The sequence below is a fragment of the Neurospora hispaniola genome, assembly GCF_033458365.1.
Source record: "Neurospora hispaniola strain FGSC 10403 chromosome Unknown B0T23scaffold_3, whole genome shotgun sequence".
Lineage (NCBI taxonomy): Eukaryota > Fungi > Ascomycota > Sordariomycetes > Sordariales > Sordariaceae > Neurospora > Neurospora hispaniola.
The window spans coordinates 1,741,967-1,760,086 of record NW_026944408.1 but is presented as its reverse complement, the minus strand read 5'-3'; the positions used below and the strand labels follow the sequence as shown (position 1 = coordinate 1,760,086).

At 51.8% G+C, this 18,120-nt stretch overlaps 5 protein-coding genes across 5 annotated transcripts; 2 read left to right on the top strand and 3 right to left on the bottom strand.

Moving 5' to 3' along the window:
* Positions 1 to 14: 14 nt before the first annotated feature.
* B0T23DRAFT_376779 (MBOAT, membrane-bound O-acyltransferase family-domain-containing protein) lies at positions 15 to 2,564 on the bottom strand. The gene is made up of 3 exons (XM_062836989.1): positions 2,272 to 2,564; positions 1,163 to 2,184; positions 15 to 1,090 (listed from the first exon to the last, which is right to left on the bottom strand). Exons 1-3 carry the CDS (start codon positions 2,406 to 2,408, stop codon positions 429 to 431), a joined length of 1,821 nt encoding a protein of 606 aa, XP_062693940.1. The 5' UTR covers positions 2,409 to 2,564; the 3' UTR covers positions 15 to 428.
* A 908-nt stretch (positions 2,565 to 3,472) lies between these two features.
* On the bottom strand, positions 3,473 to 5,207 carry B0T23DRAFT_439964 (uncharacterized protein; the record flags this gene model as incomplete). Its single annotated transcript, XM_062840714.1, has 2 exons — positions 3,473 to 5,085; positions 5,173 to 5,207. The coding sequence occupies 2 exons, from the start codon at positions 5,205 to 5,207 to the stop codon at positions 3,873 to 3,875; spliced, it is 1,248 nt and encodes a 415-aa protein (XP_062693939.1). The 3' UTR covers positions 3,473 to 3,872.
* Positions 5,208 to 5,709: 502 nt separating this feature from the next.
* On the top strand, positions 5,710 to 7,777 carry B0T23DRAFT_110221 (vacuolar protein sorting-associated protein 45). The gene is made up of 2 exons (XM_062831848.1): positions 5,710 to 6,962; positions 7,027 to 7,777. Exons 1-2 carry the CDS (start codon positions 5,817 to 5,819, stop codon positions 7,651 to 7,653), a joined length of 1,773 nt encoding a protein of 590 aa, XP_062693938.1. The 5' UTR covers positions 5,710 to 5,816; the 3' UTR covers positions 7,654 to 7,777.
* Positions 7,778 to 7,901: 124 nt separating this feature from the next.
* Positions 7,902 to 9,568, bottom strand: B0T23DRAFT_394618 (uncharacterized protein; the record flags this gene model as incomplete). The annotated part of the gene is made up of 3 exons (XM_062838139.1): positions 7,902 to 9,083; positions 9,146 to 9,221; positions 9,273 to 9,568. 3 exons carry the CDS (start codon positions 9,566 to 9,568, stop codon positions 7,902 to 7,904), a joined length of 1,554 nt encoding a protein of 517 aa, XP_062693937.1.
* A 2,042-nt stretch (positions 9,569 to 11,610) lies between these two features.
* Positions 11,611 to 17,946, top strand: B0T23DRAFT_110167 (uncharacterized protein). The gene is made up of 3 exons (XM_062831847.1): positions 11,611 to 11,691; positions 11,756 to 17,351; positions 17,447 to 17,946. The coding sequence occupies exons 2-3, from the start codon at positions 11,784 to 11,786 to the stop codon at positions 17,711 to 17,713; spliced, it is 5,835 nt and encodes a 1,944-aa protein (XP_062693936.1). The 5' UTR covers positions 11,611 to 11,691; positions 11,756 to 11,783; the 3' UTR covers positions 17,714 to 17,946.
* Positions 17,947 to 18,120: the final 174 nt, after the last annotated feature.

Sequence of the window (18,120 nt, the reverse complement as noted above, 5' to 3'; positions counted from 1 at the left end):
TGATTGGATGATATCCAGAAATGGTAGAATAAGATTATGAGGGGCATAGGTAAACGCAGATTCCGTACTGAATGATTACAGCGAATACCATGGCTGGACTTCGGTCACCACCAGAAAGAAAACGGGGAGAATACATAGATGGTAGGTTATGTGCTATTGACATGAAAATATGTTTGTACCGGAATTATAGGGAAAACAACACGACGCAAGCAACAGAGGCCTCGCTTTCTCTTACTCCTGACGCGATGCAGTGCAAAAAAAGATTCGTTTTGCTCTCGCAGCAACTCCCTAGACTCCAAACGCAGTATCTCCTTAACATCAGCAACCCCTCCGGGAAATGTGTCTCACCAGATCCCACCTTCTATAGCATCTCCCTTTCCGATACAAATGCCACTTCTTACCCACCATCTTGATCTATCAATCATCAATCACATAGCTCTCTTCCTAGCCTCCTCCCTCAACGAATCTCTTAAGCCCGTCGCACTAAACGCGCCACCACCAACTCTGCTCTCCATCTCCTTCTTGAACTCCTCCAGCGCCTCATCTAGCTCCCCCTGAGGATCGCCACTGATACCCAGCATCGGGCTCCTCGACTGGCTATCCGTGCTCTCCGCCCTGCTGGACGGCCGGTTCAGGTTCTCGCCAAGCAAAGCCGTCGTCTCCATGGCACCCTGCGCGGTAGTACTGCTCGTCTTCTCGTCACTGATGCTGCTGCGGCCACGGCCGCGTCCACTAGAAGAAGAAGAAGAAGAAGAAGAAGAAGAAGAAGAAGAAGAAGAAGAAGAAGAAGAAGAAGCAGGGGCGACAACGCCTGCCTTGGCGTTCCTCTTCTCCAGAGTCTTGCGCAGCCACTTCTTTCCTGGGCTGGAGAAGAAGGCCAGGGCAACGGCGGTGTGGATGATGGCGTAGAAGTAGACGCGCGACCAGGCGGTGATGGATTCGTGGAAGCCGAGTACCAAAAAGGGGCAGACGGCGAAGTTGAAGGTGAGTTGGGTGGTGAGCCAGGAGGCGAGATCGTACCACTTTTTGGAGGGAAGGGGAGCTTGAGTCTTGGGATCGAGGAAGAAGGGGCGAATGTTGCGGCGGACGTCTGCAGACAGAATAAGCGGTTAGTCAGGAATTCCAAACAAAACATGTATCGATAGGGGATGGGGGGACATACTCTTCGCAGCAGCCTGGATGAAGCTCGCCAGGACAAAGGACAGGTAGTAGCCAGGATAGAACCCGTGCCAGAAAGCGCTGGTGGTGAATGTAGCCAAAGTAGCGCCAAAACCAGGTTTCTTGCCACGGGGAGTGACGCGCAGGTAGACGTAGTTGCGCAGCCACTTGCTGGTGTTGATGTTCCAGTTATCGAGATACGCCTTGGTGTTTTGCGCAGTCTCCATGCCCATCGGACGGATGTTCTGGAGCCTATCCCAAGACACCTTGCCCGTGGCAGGATCAACGCCGTTGAAGCCCAAGCCGCTAAGAATGCATGCGCCTTCCGTCATCATCCAGACACCATAGTACTTGGCGCGCGCCGTGATACCAACCATGTGCAGGAAGAGAAGGCGGACGAGGAAGTTGTGGCTCACGAAGCTGTCTCCAAGGAGAGACTCGGGCGAGAACCAGGTAGAGAGCCAGATGAAGAGCAGGAGCCAAGAGAAACCGGTAACGAGCTTGATCATGGCTGGGGTACCGCTGCGGGGGATCTTGCGCTTGCGTCTGGTGGGAGGCTTCTTGGCAGGGTCGACAGACTTGGGAATGTCGAACATGGTGGTGTCGAGCCATCGGCGGTACTCGGCGAAGTCGAAGGCGGGCCCAATCATGAGACTGGGGAAGAAGAAAACATATCCAAAGTAGTCCAGCAGGGACGGCAACTCCTTGAGCCGTCTGTCCTTCTGAAAGTCGGAGAGGTGATCCTCGGGAAGAACACCGTCGGCCACATTCCAGCAGAAAGCGCTGAGCTTCATGACGAGCACCATCTGCGCTCCTGTGATATCGATCGTGCTCGGGTCATTGAGGCGTTGGCGCATAATGTGGTTGATGCTCATATGGCCCATGAGGAAGACGAAGCCGATCCATGGCATGTAAGGGGAGCCCCGGAGGAACTTGGCGATCGAGTACACGCCAATGGAGGAGATTAGGACGGTTCGAAGGCCGACCCACAGGTCGAAGAGGCCGACGAGGTAAAAGACGCCAATGCTGCGAAGGAAGACACGTTAGATCTGGTTCCGTCTTGTGGTATACATAGCCCTAAATCATCGTGCTTAACCTCGAGTAGCGACACACCTTAGACAAAAGAAGTTTTTGAGATGAGGGCGGTTATCCGGTATCCTCTTCAGTAGGCCAGCAAGTGGGTAGGACAAAAAGAAGGAAAAGATGAGCTTGACTGTTTGGAGGACGGGGTTAGCAACATTGAAAGCCATGTTGCAAGGTCACAAGCCGCTTACGCTCATCCGGGCTGGTCCCGATCTTGCTGCCCAAGTAGGCAAAGGCTGGCAAAGAAGTCAGTGTTAGCAACAAGTCGAAGGCATGATCCGAGGAGCAATGCAGCCGTACGAGTATGTATAAAAGGTATCATGCTGAAAATATATGATGGCTCAGATCGCGCGTCGGCGTGTGAATAGGACAGGAGATTATGCAATAATTCGACGCTTCTGCTTCTGCCTGGGCGCTACTTCATTGCACGCCACTCGGAGGTGGGCAACGTTGGATGTAGGTCGGCCTTCTCACGTCCGCGGGAATGCGAATCAACGCCAGTCGGTGCGGATTGCAGGTTGCAAGATGGCGTGCAGGGAACGATAAACTGGCGTCCACTAGCGAATTTTATAGTTTTGCATCGGGCGAGGAAGTACACGTTAACAAATATGCAAAGGACCGGCTATGCTTAGCGACCAAAACTTGGTCAAAAAGTGATCAAGAAGTAGAGCTGAAAAGGGCCAGAAGCAATTGTATACATAGTTACACAGTCTATTTCGTAGTTTCGTTTTCGTCTGAAGATTGCTTCAGAGCGAGTCGAACTGCCGGTACTTGGTGGCTCCCCTCGCTTTGGGATTGCTCACCAATTTGTTGTGACATCACCGGATGTTGAGTGCAAAAGTTCGTGCACGAGCCCCACCTCTTTGTAACAACTGAAGCCTGCCGCCATGTGAAATCGGTTGGGCATGATCCCAGATCCGTCACCTGGACAGTATAAAGCTTTACGCTAGATATGTTTGGCTCCCAGTCTGGGTGGTCTCATGGTCTTGATGATAGTGGTCTACCATGGGAATATACCCATCGTTCAATGAGATGGAACAGAAGGCCTTCTGTCCATATCAACTGCCTCACACAGCTACGTTGCTGTTGTGATGAGTGCAACTGAACCCAGACTCCCTGGTTCAGATCATTTCCATGGGCAGGGTTAGGGTTGTTTCGTTATATTCACATGGTAGGCCGTAGAGGTACTCATGGTGCCGTGGCCCATGTAGACACTGGTGACACCCCTTCGACGCTCTTCTCTTTTGATCTCTACATCATCTAGAACGATGTGGCACTGATACAATAGTACTACATATGTACGTGGGATAGCATCTGCAATCTGCAATGGTGACCGCCTAAGCAGTTGCGATTTAGCGGCAGCAACTCCTCTGCCATCGGGATTTCGTCAGTGACAGCGTTTTCGAGGTTTCGCTTTCACATCTTCTGGAAATTATTGAAATCCAGCTTGTGGCCGTATTCGGGGTATATATGACACCATCTACGGCGAAGGATTTCTCTCTCGGAGTGTCCTCGGGGTTGTTGCCATAGCGTTCGAGGACTGTAAGATCACAAAACAGACCAAGGGCAGTCAAGTGAGAACCACTGTTCAATCTCGTGTTCCTTAGCCCGTTCGGAAACGGTATGCTCATTCAGGGCATAGAACCGGGCATAGAACCAGGCATTGACCCGGCTCCGGGAAACTCCTCGTCTGCCCTCGGGCGATGCCTGTATCTTAGCGAGTCTGGCACTCTATCGGCTCCCCCATGCGCTTCAGCCTCAATCTCTTTCCGGGCCTCCTCTCTTACGTCCTTAGCGATATCGACTCCCTTGGCCTTGCTCATAGACCTGTCCACATCTGAGATGGTCTCATCGCCGCCACGAGTATTTTTCTTGCGAGGCCACATGTTAGGCAGAGCAATCTCCTGGAACCTGGGCTCCACACAGCGCTCATCAAACCACCGATGGAGACGTGATTCGACGAGTTGTGCAATCTTGGGGACATCCTGCAATCTTGAACGACTCCCTAAAAGACTGCGGATAGAAAAGTCCAGACGATAGTCATCGAGAAAGGTAAAGATCATCTTCGCGGGTTCATTGTTGGACGGGTTGCTGGGAATGAACGAAATGGACAGTGTACCGCTGAACCTAACAACTGAAACAGCCAGGGCCACAGGGAGAACGGCGCTGAGTCTCTTGGGATAGTTGAGCAACAACTTTGTCTCTACCGCCAGGGTGATCATATCACTAAGATCAACGTCCATTCTGGCTTGGAGACGCGCGCCTTCTCTCGTGGCCATGTTGGCGTCGAAGGCCTTGCCGGTTCCAAAGCTAAGGCCATCTTCGTCCACCGGGATGATGCGGCAGTTGCTGAAGATGGGGAAGTCTTCGCCCAGGCTAAGTTCTGTAACCTTGATCTCGTCGAGGAAGTCGGGTCGGGCGGTGCCGTTGAGCGCCTTGCTCAGAGAGGAGAGAATCGCATCGTCGTGTTGGGCATCACTGCGAAATTGGGCGATGGTTTGGGCGATCAGCACGTTGAACCAGTCGAGACTTTCTGGTTGATGGCTGTCGACCTTGTAATATGTTTTGCTAAGAATAGACCCGATGGTCAAGGTAGGAGGACCAGGGCGCAGAACATGCTTCTTATTTAGAGCTGGGTTCTGCACCAGCTGGAGCGCGTTGGTTTCTCGAAGGCTGAGGATTGATTTCTTGTGTGCTAAGGTTCGCGATCTTCGGTCGGTAGCGCGGATGGAGGCGACGACTTCGGGCGAGGGAGGATCACCAAAGATGAAGAACTTGATGAAGGCGGCGAGCAAGAGCACCACCGAGAGCTGGCCGAGGATGAGACCCTGCGTGAACGACAGGCTGTTAGACACGGTTGTTCGTCAGTCAGTTGGTTGTGAGAGTCGGGCGCGAGCGAGATAGTTGTTGTTTTGGACGAGTTGGGCTTACGTAGGCTCCGACCTTGATGGGCAAACGTCGGCCATCTTCTTGGGGTTATCGAGGGGAAGAAAACATCTGTCCGTTCGATAGGTGTTCGGAGAGCTGCTTTGGCTGCGTCTGCATCCCGCTCCAAAAAGATGGAATGGAACCAGCAAGGTTCCAATCATTACTAGTGATCCTTATCTTATCGACACCTTTGGTGACGTCCATCGCACAGGCCAGGGTTAGAGGTACCTAGGTAGGTACATCAAGGTACCTGTGGAAGATGCACTGCAGCCGCAGCCCCCAGGCATCGCGACTTGCACATGTAACCCTCAGTCCCGTGCCTCACCTCCCCCGGTTTCCCCCTCCATCAACCCTGAGCTTGACAACAGCTCAACCTTCCTGTCATCAAAATAACAAAGCTTCCATTGTGCACCATCTTATCTTTAACTTTTAATAATTCCTCACTGATTCTCTTCACGTGCTCGGCCCTAAGTTCGAAGACACTTCGGGCTTGGATCAATACAACATAAGGTGCCAATCCGCTAGAGCCCCATAAGTCATTGGCGGGCTCAGGAGTTCGGGACCAGGAGAGGACTTGTGAAAGCGCAGGACGTGACGCCTAATAACTCAAAATTGGAACCTAAAATCACAGCATTTACTCGCCCAAGATGGATCTGATACAGGCAGCATCCGGTTATGTGACCAAGATGGTGACGGTCGGTGAAAACGCCGGGACTGCCGCTGCGCCATCGGCCAAGATGAAGATGCTCTTGCTGGACAAGGACACCGTTCCCTGTATCTCAGCTGCCGTCACCGTATCAACCCTTCTCAACCATGAAGTCTACCTTACCGATCGGTTGGACAATGCTAAACGGGAGAAGATGAGACACATGCGCTGTCTCTGCTTCGTCAGGCCACATCCCGACACCATCGGCCTCTTGATCGACGAGCTACGAGACCCCAAATACGGAGAATACCATCTTTACTTCAGCAACATTGTCAAAAAGTCGGCGCTTGAACGGCTAGCAGAAGCCGACGATCACGAGGTTGTCAAGGTAGTGCAGGAATACTTCATGGATTATATTGTTATCAACACCGACCTGTTCTCACTCAACATGTCCCTACCCATGAATCGGATATGGAGCGGCAATCCCGATACCTGGAATACCGATTCCTTGCAACGGTGTACCGAAGGGGTTATTTCGGTTTTGTTATCTCTCAAGAAGAAACCTTTGATCAGATACCAGAAGAGCAGCCCTCTGGCTAAGAAGCTCGCATCCGAAGTTCGATACTGCATGACCCAGGAGGACCAGCTATTCGACTTTCGCAAGGTCGACACACCACCCATTCTCTTGATACTGGACAGGCGAGAGGACCCCATCACACCGCTTCTCACACAATGGACATACCAGGCTATGGTACATCACCTGCTTGGCATTCACAATGGGCGAGTCGATCTCAGTGATGTCCCCGAAATCCGTGCCGAGCTGAAGGAGATTGTCCTTTCACAAGATCAAGATCCTTTCTTCCAAAAGAACATGTACCTCAACTTCGGTGACCTAGGCGGCAATATCAAGGAATACGTGTCGCAGTACCAGTCCAAGACCCAGAACAACGCCAACATCGAGTCCATCTCCGACATGAAGCGGTTCATCGAAGAGTATCCCGAGTTCAGGAAGCTCTCCGGAAACGTCAGCAAACACGTAACCTTGGTCTCCGAGCTAAGCAGAAGAGTCGGCGCCCAGAGCCTACTCGAAGTTAGCGAGGTTGAGCAGAGCTTAGCTTGCAACGATAACCATGCTGCCGATCTCAAGGTAAAGCTGAAACCAACCTGCTATGCTCTCATGGCCGTATACTGATCCCCATCCAACCTCACAGAACATCCAAAGACTGATCCAATCCCCCACCGTAACCCCCGACAACAAAGTAATTCTCGTCGCCCTCTACGCCCTCCGCTACTCCAAATCACCCTCGAGCCAACTACCCATGCTCGTTGACCTCCTCTCCGCCGCCGGCGGCGTTCCCACCCGTCGCACCGACCGCGTCGCCAAGCTTCTGGCCTACCACTCCTCTCTGCACGCCACCACCGGTGGCTCCGGTGGTGGCGTAGGCGGCATCGCGGACATTTTCGAGTCTACAGGTATCTTTGGCGGCGCCGGCAACCGGTTCAAGGTACTCAAGGGCGTTGAGAACGTGTACACGCAGCACTCGCCCCTACTAGAGACAACGCTGCAGAACCTGGTCAAGGGCAAGCTGAGGGAGCAGCAGTATCCGTTTGTGGACGGCGGGGGTTCGACGAGGGATAAGCCACAGGATATCATCGTGTTTATCATTGGGGGAGCGACCTACGAGGAGGCAAAGATGGTGGCGGAGATCAATGCGAGTGTGCCGGGGGTTAGGGTGGTGTTGGGCGGCACGGCGGTGCATAATGCGCAGAGTTTCCTGGAGGAGGTGGAGGATGCTGTTGGGGGGTGGCCGGAGCAGGTGGCACAGGGGAGAAGGTAGGACACAGGGTGAGGAGAAAAAAAAAACAAAAGGAGAAGCGGTGATTTGCGGAAGAGGAGCGAGGCAAGATCGTATTACGACCTTGGTGGGATACTTGGTGCTGGTAAAGAACTCTAGATACAGGCACCTATATACGTGCTTCGATGACTTGCCTCTATTTGTCTAGCCATCCATCTATTTGTACGTCATCATCACCCATCGCCACTTTATATCCAAGCAGACAGCCCTTTTCTTCCCCAACCCTCAGCTTAGACAAGAGTAACACTATCCATACACCCATAACCCGCCGCCACGCCTCCCTCCTCACTCTTGTCCCCCTTCGTCCTCAACAAATATCCGGCCTCCTCATTGAACTTGATTTCCCCACTGCTTTGATCCCACAGACAAGTACCATAAACGCCCAATTCGCAAATAACGCCCCCCACTTCTACCTTGCCGTTCCTGAGAATACTGTTCGCCAGCGCAGGCGGCTCGATGATCTCCATGAGGATAAACGAGTTCCAGTGTTCCTCGGGGATTTTGGCCAGTTGCTCCGGGATCGCCGACCGATAGAAGTTGTTGCCTCCGCCCTCGCGCTGCGGCTTCATCACGTATTTCTGGCATTGAGTGGGGGAAGTGGCGAGGGAGCGGGCATGCAGGCCGGAAGAAGAAGTATCGAGGGGGTAGATATTCGTAAAGGTCTTGAGGAGGCGCTGGGTCTTTTCCGAGGTGGGAGGCATGAATTTGGCCAGCGCGGAGGGAACCGAGTTGGTGTTGCTTTCCTCCGGGGTGGCCAGGACTTGCTGCACTTTCTTCATGCCCGCCAGCTGCGTGAGAACGGTAGGACAGCAAACGGCGTTGGACCGCTCGATCTGGTAGCGCGCCTCCCATGCTTCTTGCGAAGGGTAGTCACCGGGGCCGTAACCGGCACGGAGGTAGACGACGGCTACTTCGAAGACCAGGGAAGGGTTACTGGGAAGAGTGTAGAGGAGCTGGCGGGTGGGGGTAGAGGCGAGGGTGGTGTGGGTGAGGATGTCGGAGAAAGGGAGGCGGAAAACGGGGACTTTGTTAGGGCCGGATGAGGAGAGGGCGTATTCGAGGTGTCGCTGGTCAAAGACGTTGCGCTCACCGGACTGGGTGAGGAAGAGGACGCACGTGGGATGGCCGAGAGTGGAAGAGCCGTAAGCGTCGAAGGCGGCGCGGAGACCGGCAGCGAGACCGGCGGCGGAGTCGTTGGATGGAAGGTCGAGGTTCGAGGCGGAGGAGGAAGAAGAGAGGAGAGGATACTCATGCTGGGCGAGGTGTTTGTGCAGGAGGGAGGTCTGAGTGGACAGGCCGCCGAAGGAGGAGGCGATGGTGTTGAATTCGACTTGCTTGATTTGCAGGGAGGCGTCGTCTTGGTGCACCATGTAGTCGGAGCGGAAGAGGCCTAAAGCGAGGTTCTGTCGGTGCTGGGTGATTAGCGTGATATTGATTCACAAGCTGAGGGTCCTATGATGTTGTAGCTGCTTACTTGAACATAGCCTTCCTTCTTCACACGGAGGTGGACGTTCCATAAGTTGGCAATGAACTCGTCGCCGCCAGCAACCCTTGAGGCTTGTCAGTGAAAATGAAAATCCTCCACTGTTGATGAAACGTACTCCTTGACCATCTCTGTGAGGAAATCCTCGTCCTGGCTAATAAGAGCATAAAGCTCGTTGTATGTAGTCTGAATAGCCTTTGCCTCCTCAAAGCAGCTCTTGGGGAAGGGGCTGGGAAAGAGGGTAACGGGCGCACTTGTGGCGAGGATGCCTTCGGTGTCGTTACCGGCGATGGCAGGTGGTGGGCGAACAGTGAGGCCGTGAGCTACAGTCCAGTCCTTGACGACTTGCACGAGTCGTTCCTTTTCGGCATCTTGGAGAACGGGAGGGTATGAACCCTGAGTAATGGAAGACATTGTGGCTCTTGCTTTGAATATTCTGGGATGTTGTTAGTTGAAATGCTTGGTGTAGATAAATTGAGGGGTCACTAATGAGTGAAGCAACTAGAGTGAATGGCATCATTTTCGAGGGAGGTTGTGAAAAACAACTTCCTCGACCCTTTGTGTGTTGAGCCAAGGGTTGCTCATGAAGCTCGACAGCTTCAGTGCGTCCACGAAGTTGAGCATGTCAAGACTTACTTTTTCTGCGAGTTTACACCAGCTGAAATGCAAAGGATGCTGCAGTGAAGATGGGATGATGGATGAAGCCGTCTGCAGAGGTGAGGACCGGTGCTAAAGCAAGTCTCAAGTGGAAGTATACTATAGAATGGTGGGGCGCTGTCACTGTCAAATGTCACGGAACTGCGGGTTCAGTGTCGAGAGAGACGCAGCAACATGCGGCGTGAAGTTGTTTGTTCTCTTAACACTTTGGCCGACTGGCTAAATAAATGTGATCCTTTGAGATGGAACGTATTGATCATGTCTTCAATTCAGTTCTGTCCGTCAAGATGAATTTGTAAGCTTCTAGAGGTATCTTTTCTTGACATGGGATGGTTGTTACAAACGTACCTGCCACAAATACTCCATTACCTACCTACCATAGGTAGAATCCGGGCAGTTGCACTCTTCTCCACCGCTGCAGCCTGGACCTCTGGTACCCCTCTTTTAGTGCAGGAGATGCCGATTTGGCAGGTACCGCTGGGAATTTACAGCATGAGATGTACATCTTACTGGTATTTTACCAGGCACCATACAGACTTCTTTATCTACGCCATATTACCTCTAGGCCTGAGCATCAGAAACAGGGAGCTGACTATTGCTCAAAATATTTCAAAGTGGATAGGGGCAACTGTCCCCTTGAAAGAGCGAGGACAAGACGAAGAGTGAGTTCGCCTTACATATGAGTACGTCCGAATCGCTCACATTGTGCTGTGTGTAATTAACACTTTGCGGTATGTAGTACACAATCGTTACACAAACTATTGAAATTGTGCAAGCCACCTACTTATGTACTAGTAGTGTAGTATTGCCCAACAGATAACGTGACTTCGCGTTCCGCGTGTCTGAAACCTCAGCAACGATGACCGCCCGAGCGAGGAGACTCCAAGGTTCCCCGCCGTCCCGTCCCGTCTGGCAAGACCCGTCGGCCAGACTTTATCCAGACATCACCGCAACTTCAACTTTGTATAACGCATCATCCGGCCATCGATGCCATCAGCCGCGCGCAAGCTGCTTCAAGGCGAGGCATCTGACTGTGTAAGACGAGGATTATCAGCAGATGCTCTCAACCCCGGCGGGTAAGTTTGATTTTGAACATGTTCACCGCGGTCACATCAATCCGCCTCTGATTGTTTAGGTCAAGGAAACCTAACCCCCGTCCATTTCCCCGATCCACCTTCACCTTATTTTCAATGATCGCGACACCGAGCAGGCAGTCAACAGCAACGGCTATTGCGTGTCGCAATTTTACATTTTATCCCAATCGAACATCGTATCAAACATCGCCTTGATTCACGGCCCCCATTGCCATAGCCAACGGCAGGTCTTCCTCCTGGGCCAAATGACGTCCGTTTGAGTTTCTGTTTCATCCAGAATCTATTCCCCCCCCCCTCCCTTCTCCCACCACAACCAAAAACATCTCACTTATTACAATGTAATAAACTGCAAACTCGGTCTCAAAGTTCGATTTAGCGCTCGACCCCTCAGTTTGCTCAGGGCACCTCCAGTCAGGAACCCTTCACGGCTCATTTTGTCACAGCTTTCTGCATTTCCCCGCAATATATATGTATATACCCCTTCCTTTGTTTTTCTTCATCATCATCATTCCAATCATCATCTTGCCCCCCCGCGGAAGTGATCAGGATCTTAGCGCCTTGAGCAGGCATCCAGGAATATCTCTCCATACGCGCTTTCGAAGGACGAAATCGGTTACTAAACGCCAACATTAGGACCACCGTCAAAATTGCCATGAGCCGACTCAGTTAACGATACTAAATTGCAAATTTCTCAGCTTTTCATCAAGCGGCAGCATAATTATCAACCCCCAAAGGAAAGGAGTGAATATCCGAGTCCTTGATCCAACACAGATTGCTTTCATACTTGTAATGCTCTCCTTTCTACTCGTATAGGTATCCTTGGTGTGATACTAATGACCGCCTCTATCAGCATCGGAAACCCGTCTAGCACCTACGCAATGGCCGAACTCAACGAAAATGAGCCGTTCCACTGGGATGTCGAGCGGGTGGTCAAAGAGTTATGCACCCCGGAGCGTACATGGGATGCGCCTGCTCCGCATAAGCTGCCCGACCCTGAACGCCTTGCATTTAAGCTGCGCGAACTCGACATCGATGGAGAGACACTCTTGATGTACCCAGACGAATACGGTTGGCCCACGTTTTGGGAAATGCTAGGCATAAAAAAGCTCGCCCACCATTTATCCATCGGAAAAGCCATCAAACAGTTTAGGGAGACCAGTACTCTTTACTATCGACAAAGGAGGGATATTGACCTTCCGAAAGGTCTGCTGAGTACGATTCCGGCCATCAAGCCGGATCCTCTGAATCCCTCTGAGCCGACGCCTCCTCTAGTCGATAATTCCATCCCAGAGCCAACTGCCGCGGCGATTGATGGCCCCGTCTCCGAGCCAAGTTCTGCTGGAGTCGGCAATGCAGCTACGGATGCAAGGCCTGCTATAGTCAACAACACAGCTGTGGAAGCGAACTCTGTTATGCTCAATGATGCTGCTTCCGAGCCAACTCCTGGTGTGGTCAGCGCTCCCGCTTCTGAGACCGCTCATGTCATGACAGGTTCTGCTGCCGTCGCGCCGACGCCGATGGAGGGTGTCATAAGTCAGCACGCCGCCCCTGCAGAGCAAGCGCAGGATGTTCAAATGTCCGGTATCCCTGACCGGTCACCAGAATCACCAGAGAAGCGCGCTTTAGGCAACGGTCTTCGGCAAGATACCGAGGAGGCCTCGAGGGACCCGGAGCGCCCTCTTAAAAAGAGGAGGATCGCTCCCACCATTGTATCGACAGTTGCCCCAGCTCAAGCGAGGTCATTTATCCCCACAGAAGGTGACATGTTCTACCACCCTTTGCTCGATATTCCATCCTCTCAGACTGGAGCCTCTCAGACTGGAGCTTCTTTCCGTTCAGCTACCCTTCCAACGAGCACCTTTCTTTCCGATGCCAACTTTGATCGGTTTTTGGACGTCGAGGATTCAAAATTCAGTTATCTTGGGTCTTCCGCCTTGCGCTCCGAGGACATTGCAAGCCTCCCGTACAACTTTGAGTCTGATGACGACGGCGACGACAAGGAGGCTAGTGAGGAGTTCACTTGGGTCAGGTCTGGTGCGGTACCACCAGCGCGCGCCCTACAGGTGGCTCGGGTAATGAGAAAATTCTTCCGTAAACGCAGCCCTTTTGTGAATGAGGACGAGGAGGTCGTCTTGGACTTTGGAGAGGACGATGACGGCATGTCGGTGGATTCAGAAACATACCGAGAGTATGAACAGGAGGAGCAAGAACGGAAAGCTCACCAAAGCATGCACGGGTCTCTACAGCTCAGTAAAGTGCAGGCTGAGGAGGCCATAGAGAATGCTATCCAGAGACTGCAAGTCAGTTGGGAAACGATCAAGAAGCCCAAATGCGAAAGACGGGCCTGGAAGATATGGCAAGACGCCCGGCGACACCGTACCCGTTTAAGCCTCATCACCTTCGCGAAAAACCAGCTCAGAAGCCTCGAAGTCCGACTTGGAAATATGAAAAACGAGCTTTTGAATCAGAAATGGTTCAAAGAGGACAAGATCGAGGCCAAAGCTGAAGGGTTTTTGGAAGAGAGTGTCTATGACAGAAAATACCAAACTTGGCTCCTTAACTTGCTCGAGAACCCTCATGAGCCGCCCAAGCCTTCGACGCTTCCCAGGCTAAAGCCGGAACCCAAAAGAGAGAGAGAGACACTCGCAAGCGATGAAGAACTCTTGACGAGCGATTCTGAAGAAGAGGACCAGTTTATCGAGGATGATCTTTCGCCAGTAGATCACATGGTCATTGACCCAAAGGAAACTATCCCATCTACCCGACCTAGCACGCCTGTCCGCCCCTTGAACCCATCGACAGAAACAAACCAAATACCGGAAGAGGAAGAAAATACCATTGCTCAACCCTCTGCGGTTGATGACGAGACAAGGGCAGTGAATAAGGTTGAACCAACAACACCTCAACGCATAATTCATACAATCCCAGCAGAACCTATCGAAATCTTGTCCTCACCATCCGACATGGACCAGCTTGCCAATGTCCCTCCTCTCACTGATGTTGATACCATCGGCAAACTTGGAACGCAGTTCTGGGCAAAGCACAGGGACGGCGAACGTCTTGTGATTGCCGCTCTCTGGAGCTGGTCACCTTTGCGGCAGTCGGAAATTTTTGATACCATTCAAGATCGCGGAGACAAAGAGACATGGAAGGAGCATATTCAACCACTCATTGACCGAGCCGCTACCGGGATCTCTAGGATCGATGTCGACCCGGACTCGACCAGCCTCATTCTGGCCCTTTTGTTTCTCACATATTCTGACTTTAGCGAAGGACGACTCAAGATTAGATCGACTACCCTTCGTTGCGTTACCTGCCAAAAGCTTAACCGGGAATATCTGCGGTTTGGAGAGTTTTTCAACTTTTTGCAGGATTGCATTCGCTATTTTCGACCCGAGCCCAAGTCACCCACTCCAATGGAGATGACCTCCGCTAAATCCCCGGAGGCAACTCAAGATATACCTATGGATATCACAAGCGAGTCTGAGCATATGGATACAGACTTGGAGGAGCTGTCCTCCCAGTTCCCTCTGTCATCTGCGAAGAAAGGCCGACGACCCAAACATGACGAAAAGGCCAAAAAGCTCCGTGTCGATTCCAAGGCATTATTGAAACAAATGGACGAACGCCGTAAACTATTGCGGGCCAAACTTGCCGAAACTGGATCAGTACCGAGTGACAAGTCACGTCTCATCATCAATGAAACCAAAGAATCCGACGACCTTCCTTTGATCTACGTTCATGAGGAGATTGGAGGGAGGATTAAGGACCATCAAATAGACGGTGTCCGCTTCATGTGGGACCAGATCGTGGTTGAGTCAAACTCACGCCAGGGGTGCTTACTTGCCCACACCATGGGCTTAGGCAAGACAATGCAAGTTATCACCTTGCTGGTTGCCATTGCTGAGGCATCCCAATCCGACGACCCCCGGGTAGTTGCCCAGATCCCCAAGGACCTTCGGGTTGGTAGACCCTTGATTCTCTGTCCTTCTGGTTTGGTTGAAAATTGGATCGACGAAATCTGTAAATGGGCGCCAAAAGACATCTTGGGGACTATCACCAAGATTGATGCAGCGACGGTGCCACCCAGCGAGCGGGTTCTGCTCATCAAAGAATGGGCGCGGTCTCGAGGCGTACTAGTCATGGGCTACGAATTGTTCAGGTCTCTAGTCTCAGGAAAGGAAGACAACGTGGCTGAACTGCTACACAGTTCTCCATCGATTGTGATCTGCGACGAGGCTCATCGGTTCAAGAATAAGACTTCCAAGTTGTACGCTGTAGTCCAAGACTTCCACACCATGAGCCGTATTGCCACGACGGGATCACCTCTGACCAGGAACGTAATGGATTACTATTCCATGATCAACTGGGTAGCTCCCAACTACCTGAGTGATGTGGGAGAGTTTAACCAAAAATACGCCGAACCCATTAGCGCGGGTCTACATGCCGACAGCACTGACGCGCAAAAGAAGCTCGCCAGAGAACGCCTGCAAATTCTCAAGGCCATTGTCGCGCCGAAGGTGAACAGGAAGGACATCCAAGTCCTGGTCGACGAGCTTCCACAGAAAAGGGAGTTCATCCTCACCATCCAAATGACCAAGGTCCAGCGAGATGCTTACCAAGAATATCTGGAGACTGCACAGCGGAACAAGGGAAATGACCTTTATCGCACCGCCTGCGTTTGGGGTCTCATCGCCTCTCTAAAGCTGCTTTTGGCGCATCCAAAAATCTTCAAAAGCAAGATGGAGGAACGCTTAAGTGCTAATCCAGCACTGGTCAAGGGCAAACATCGCATAACAAACGATGAAGACCCAGATAGTGATGAGAATGATGAACCACTGGATTTGTCGCGGGACACGCTAAGGAATGTTCTCGCCAAGGTGTCGATCAGGGGCATCGACGACATTGTGCATTCTACCAAAGTCACTGTGCTCTTGCAAATCCTTAAGGAGTGCAAACAGATCGGCGACAAGGTACTCGTCTTTTCTCAAAGCATCCCAACCTTGAACTTTCTGCAGGATCTGTTCAAGCAGAAGAAGATCAATTACAAAAAATTAGATGGAAAGACACCGGTCAGTCAACGCCAGGCTGCTGTCAAGGAGTTCAATGCGGTTGACTCACTCGATGTCTATCTGATTTCTACCAGGGCTGGTGGTGTCGGTCTCAACATTCCTGGGGCCAATCGCGTAGTCCTCTTTGACTTTGGCTTCACTCCCGCGGAAGAGCAGCAGGCTGTCGGTAGAGCATATCGGATTGGCCAAGAGAAGAAGGTATTTGTTTATCATCTTAAGGTCGGCGGTACCTACGAGACCGCCATTCACAATCTGGCAATCTTCAAGAGGCAGTTATCGGAGCGGGTTGTGGATAAGAAGAAGCCAATCCCCTCTTCAACCAGGATGAGAGAGTACTTCATTACACCCCCTGAGAACCTGGAGCAAAAGGATCTGTCAGCTGTGAAGGGCCTTGATCCAGAAGTCTTGGATAAGGTCCTTGCATCCGCCGAGGGCAGCAGTATCATCCGCGAAATCGATTCAACCGAGACTTTCGAAAGGGAGGAAGTGTATGAGTTCACTGCAGAGCAACACCGCGAGTTGAACAAGCAGATTGAGCTGGAAGAGCTTCGAATCAACAACCCTGAGGAGTACAAGCGGCAGATGTCAACAGGCTCGGGATATGCGCTGCCATCTCTTCCACCAAATCTTGGTACGCCAATATCTACGGGCGGTGAGTCCCCGTCCGCGCTGCTCAAACACGCACAACAAAACACAAATCACCAACGTCAGCTAATCCGAATTTTAGTCCCACTCCACCTCAGAGACAAACATAACCCAGCAACACCTGGCTCAGCTCATAGTATCCCCCCCTCTGCTGCGAACAACATTTCTGCAAGCACCCAAGCGGGTGCACCAATTCCACGAGTAGCCTCAACCGCCATAGCGAGCCAAACAGTTGCGTCATCACCAAGCCCGGCTAACGGTCAAGTGGCCGCGTTGAATCCCATTCTCGGAACCAATACGCACTACAAGGTGGCCGAGGCTCCAAGAAGGCCCAATACGCTCAAAGCGCCTGAAATTATCCCCAAACCAAGGAAACCGGAGGATACTACCCCAAAGCTTCTCGAGGCTCTCGGCGAAGTACATAGAAAGCTTCGGGATGAGGGTTATGACATGTCCATCCATCCGCAAGATCTGGTTATGCAGATCAATTCGGAATGTGATCGCCAGGATATGGCCGCAGGAACGCTCCCTAGAATGGATAAACTGCGAAGCTTGTGCAAAGCGGTCACAGAAAGTACCAGGTTTGGAGAGGCTTTGCTCGCAGGATACCTCACGCCTAATGAGGTAGTAGCTATGGGCATGGCTCAGATGAAGACCAAGATCGCCGAATTTCAAACCATGACAGACGACTGCTTCAAGCAAGAGTTGTGGGCGCGTCACAAAGCCAGCGTAGGCACACCACCACTACCAACACTCCGCCCCGCATCAAGTGGAAGCCGAAGAAGAAGCCAGCAGCATGACTGACAAATGAAACAACCTAACAGCACGCCCCGAAATCGACGGCCGACGTGACAGTCAAAACCGAGAAAACAAGAATGCGACCACCTCTTGCGGAATCTGATGCTATAGACGGTATAGCAAGAAGCAGCAGCACCAGCACGACCACCAAGGCCACTCCTAGCCGAACGTTGACGGAAGACATTGAACGGAAGAAGAAGAAGAAGAAGAAAAAGGAGGAAAAGAAAAAGCACAAGAGGAGGCTTCAACCGGGTGGCACGGCCGACATGCCCCTAGTGATTGATGACGACTGAAAGTATCGTTTACCCATTTTCCTAGAGTCGATAACCCCTCTATTTTCCGTTCTGCTCTCTGTCGCCCTCTTGAGATACCCTGTCTTTTTTTTTTTTTTTTACCATTACCCTCCAGTCATTGCTTTGGCGTTCCGGTAACAACCAGCAAGGATATTATCAGCAGTGGGAAGAAGGACGATGGAGGCAAACATCAGCAGATTGAGGACTCTGTCGGTACGGTTCAGGCTTGGACAGGCATTGCGTTATGAGGAGGATGGTATGGTTATGATTACCAGCAGTATTCTATATAAAGTGCGTGGGGCATCTAAACGAGCGAGCATTTTGTAGATTTTGATTTCACTTGGCGATGATTCAGTTGGCATGGGGACAGGGCAACATGGCGCTTATAGGAAGGAGATACCCCCAGT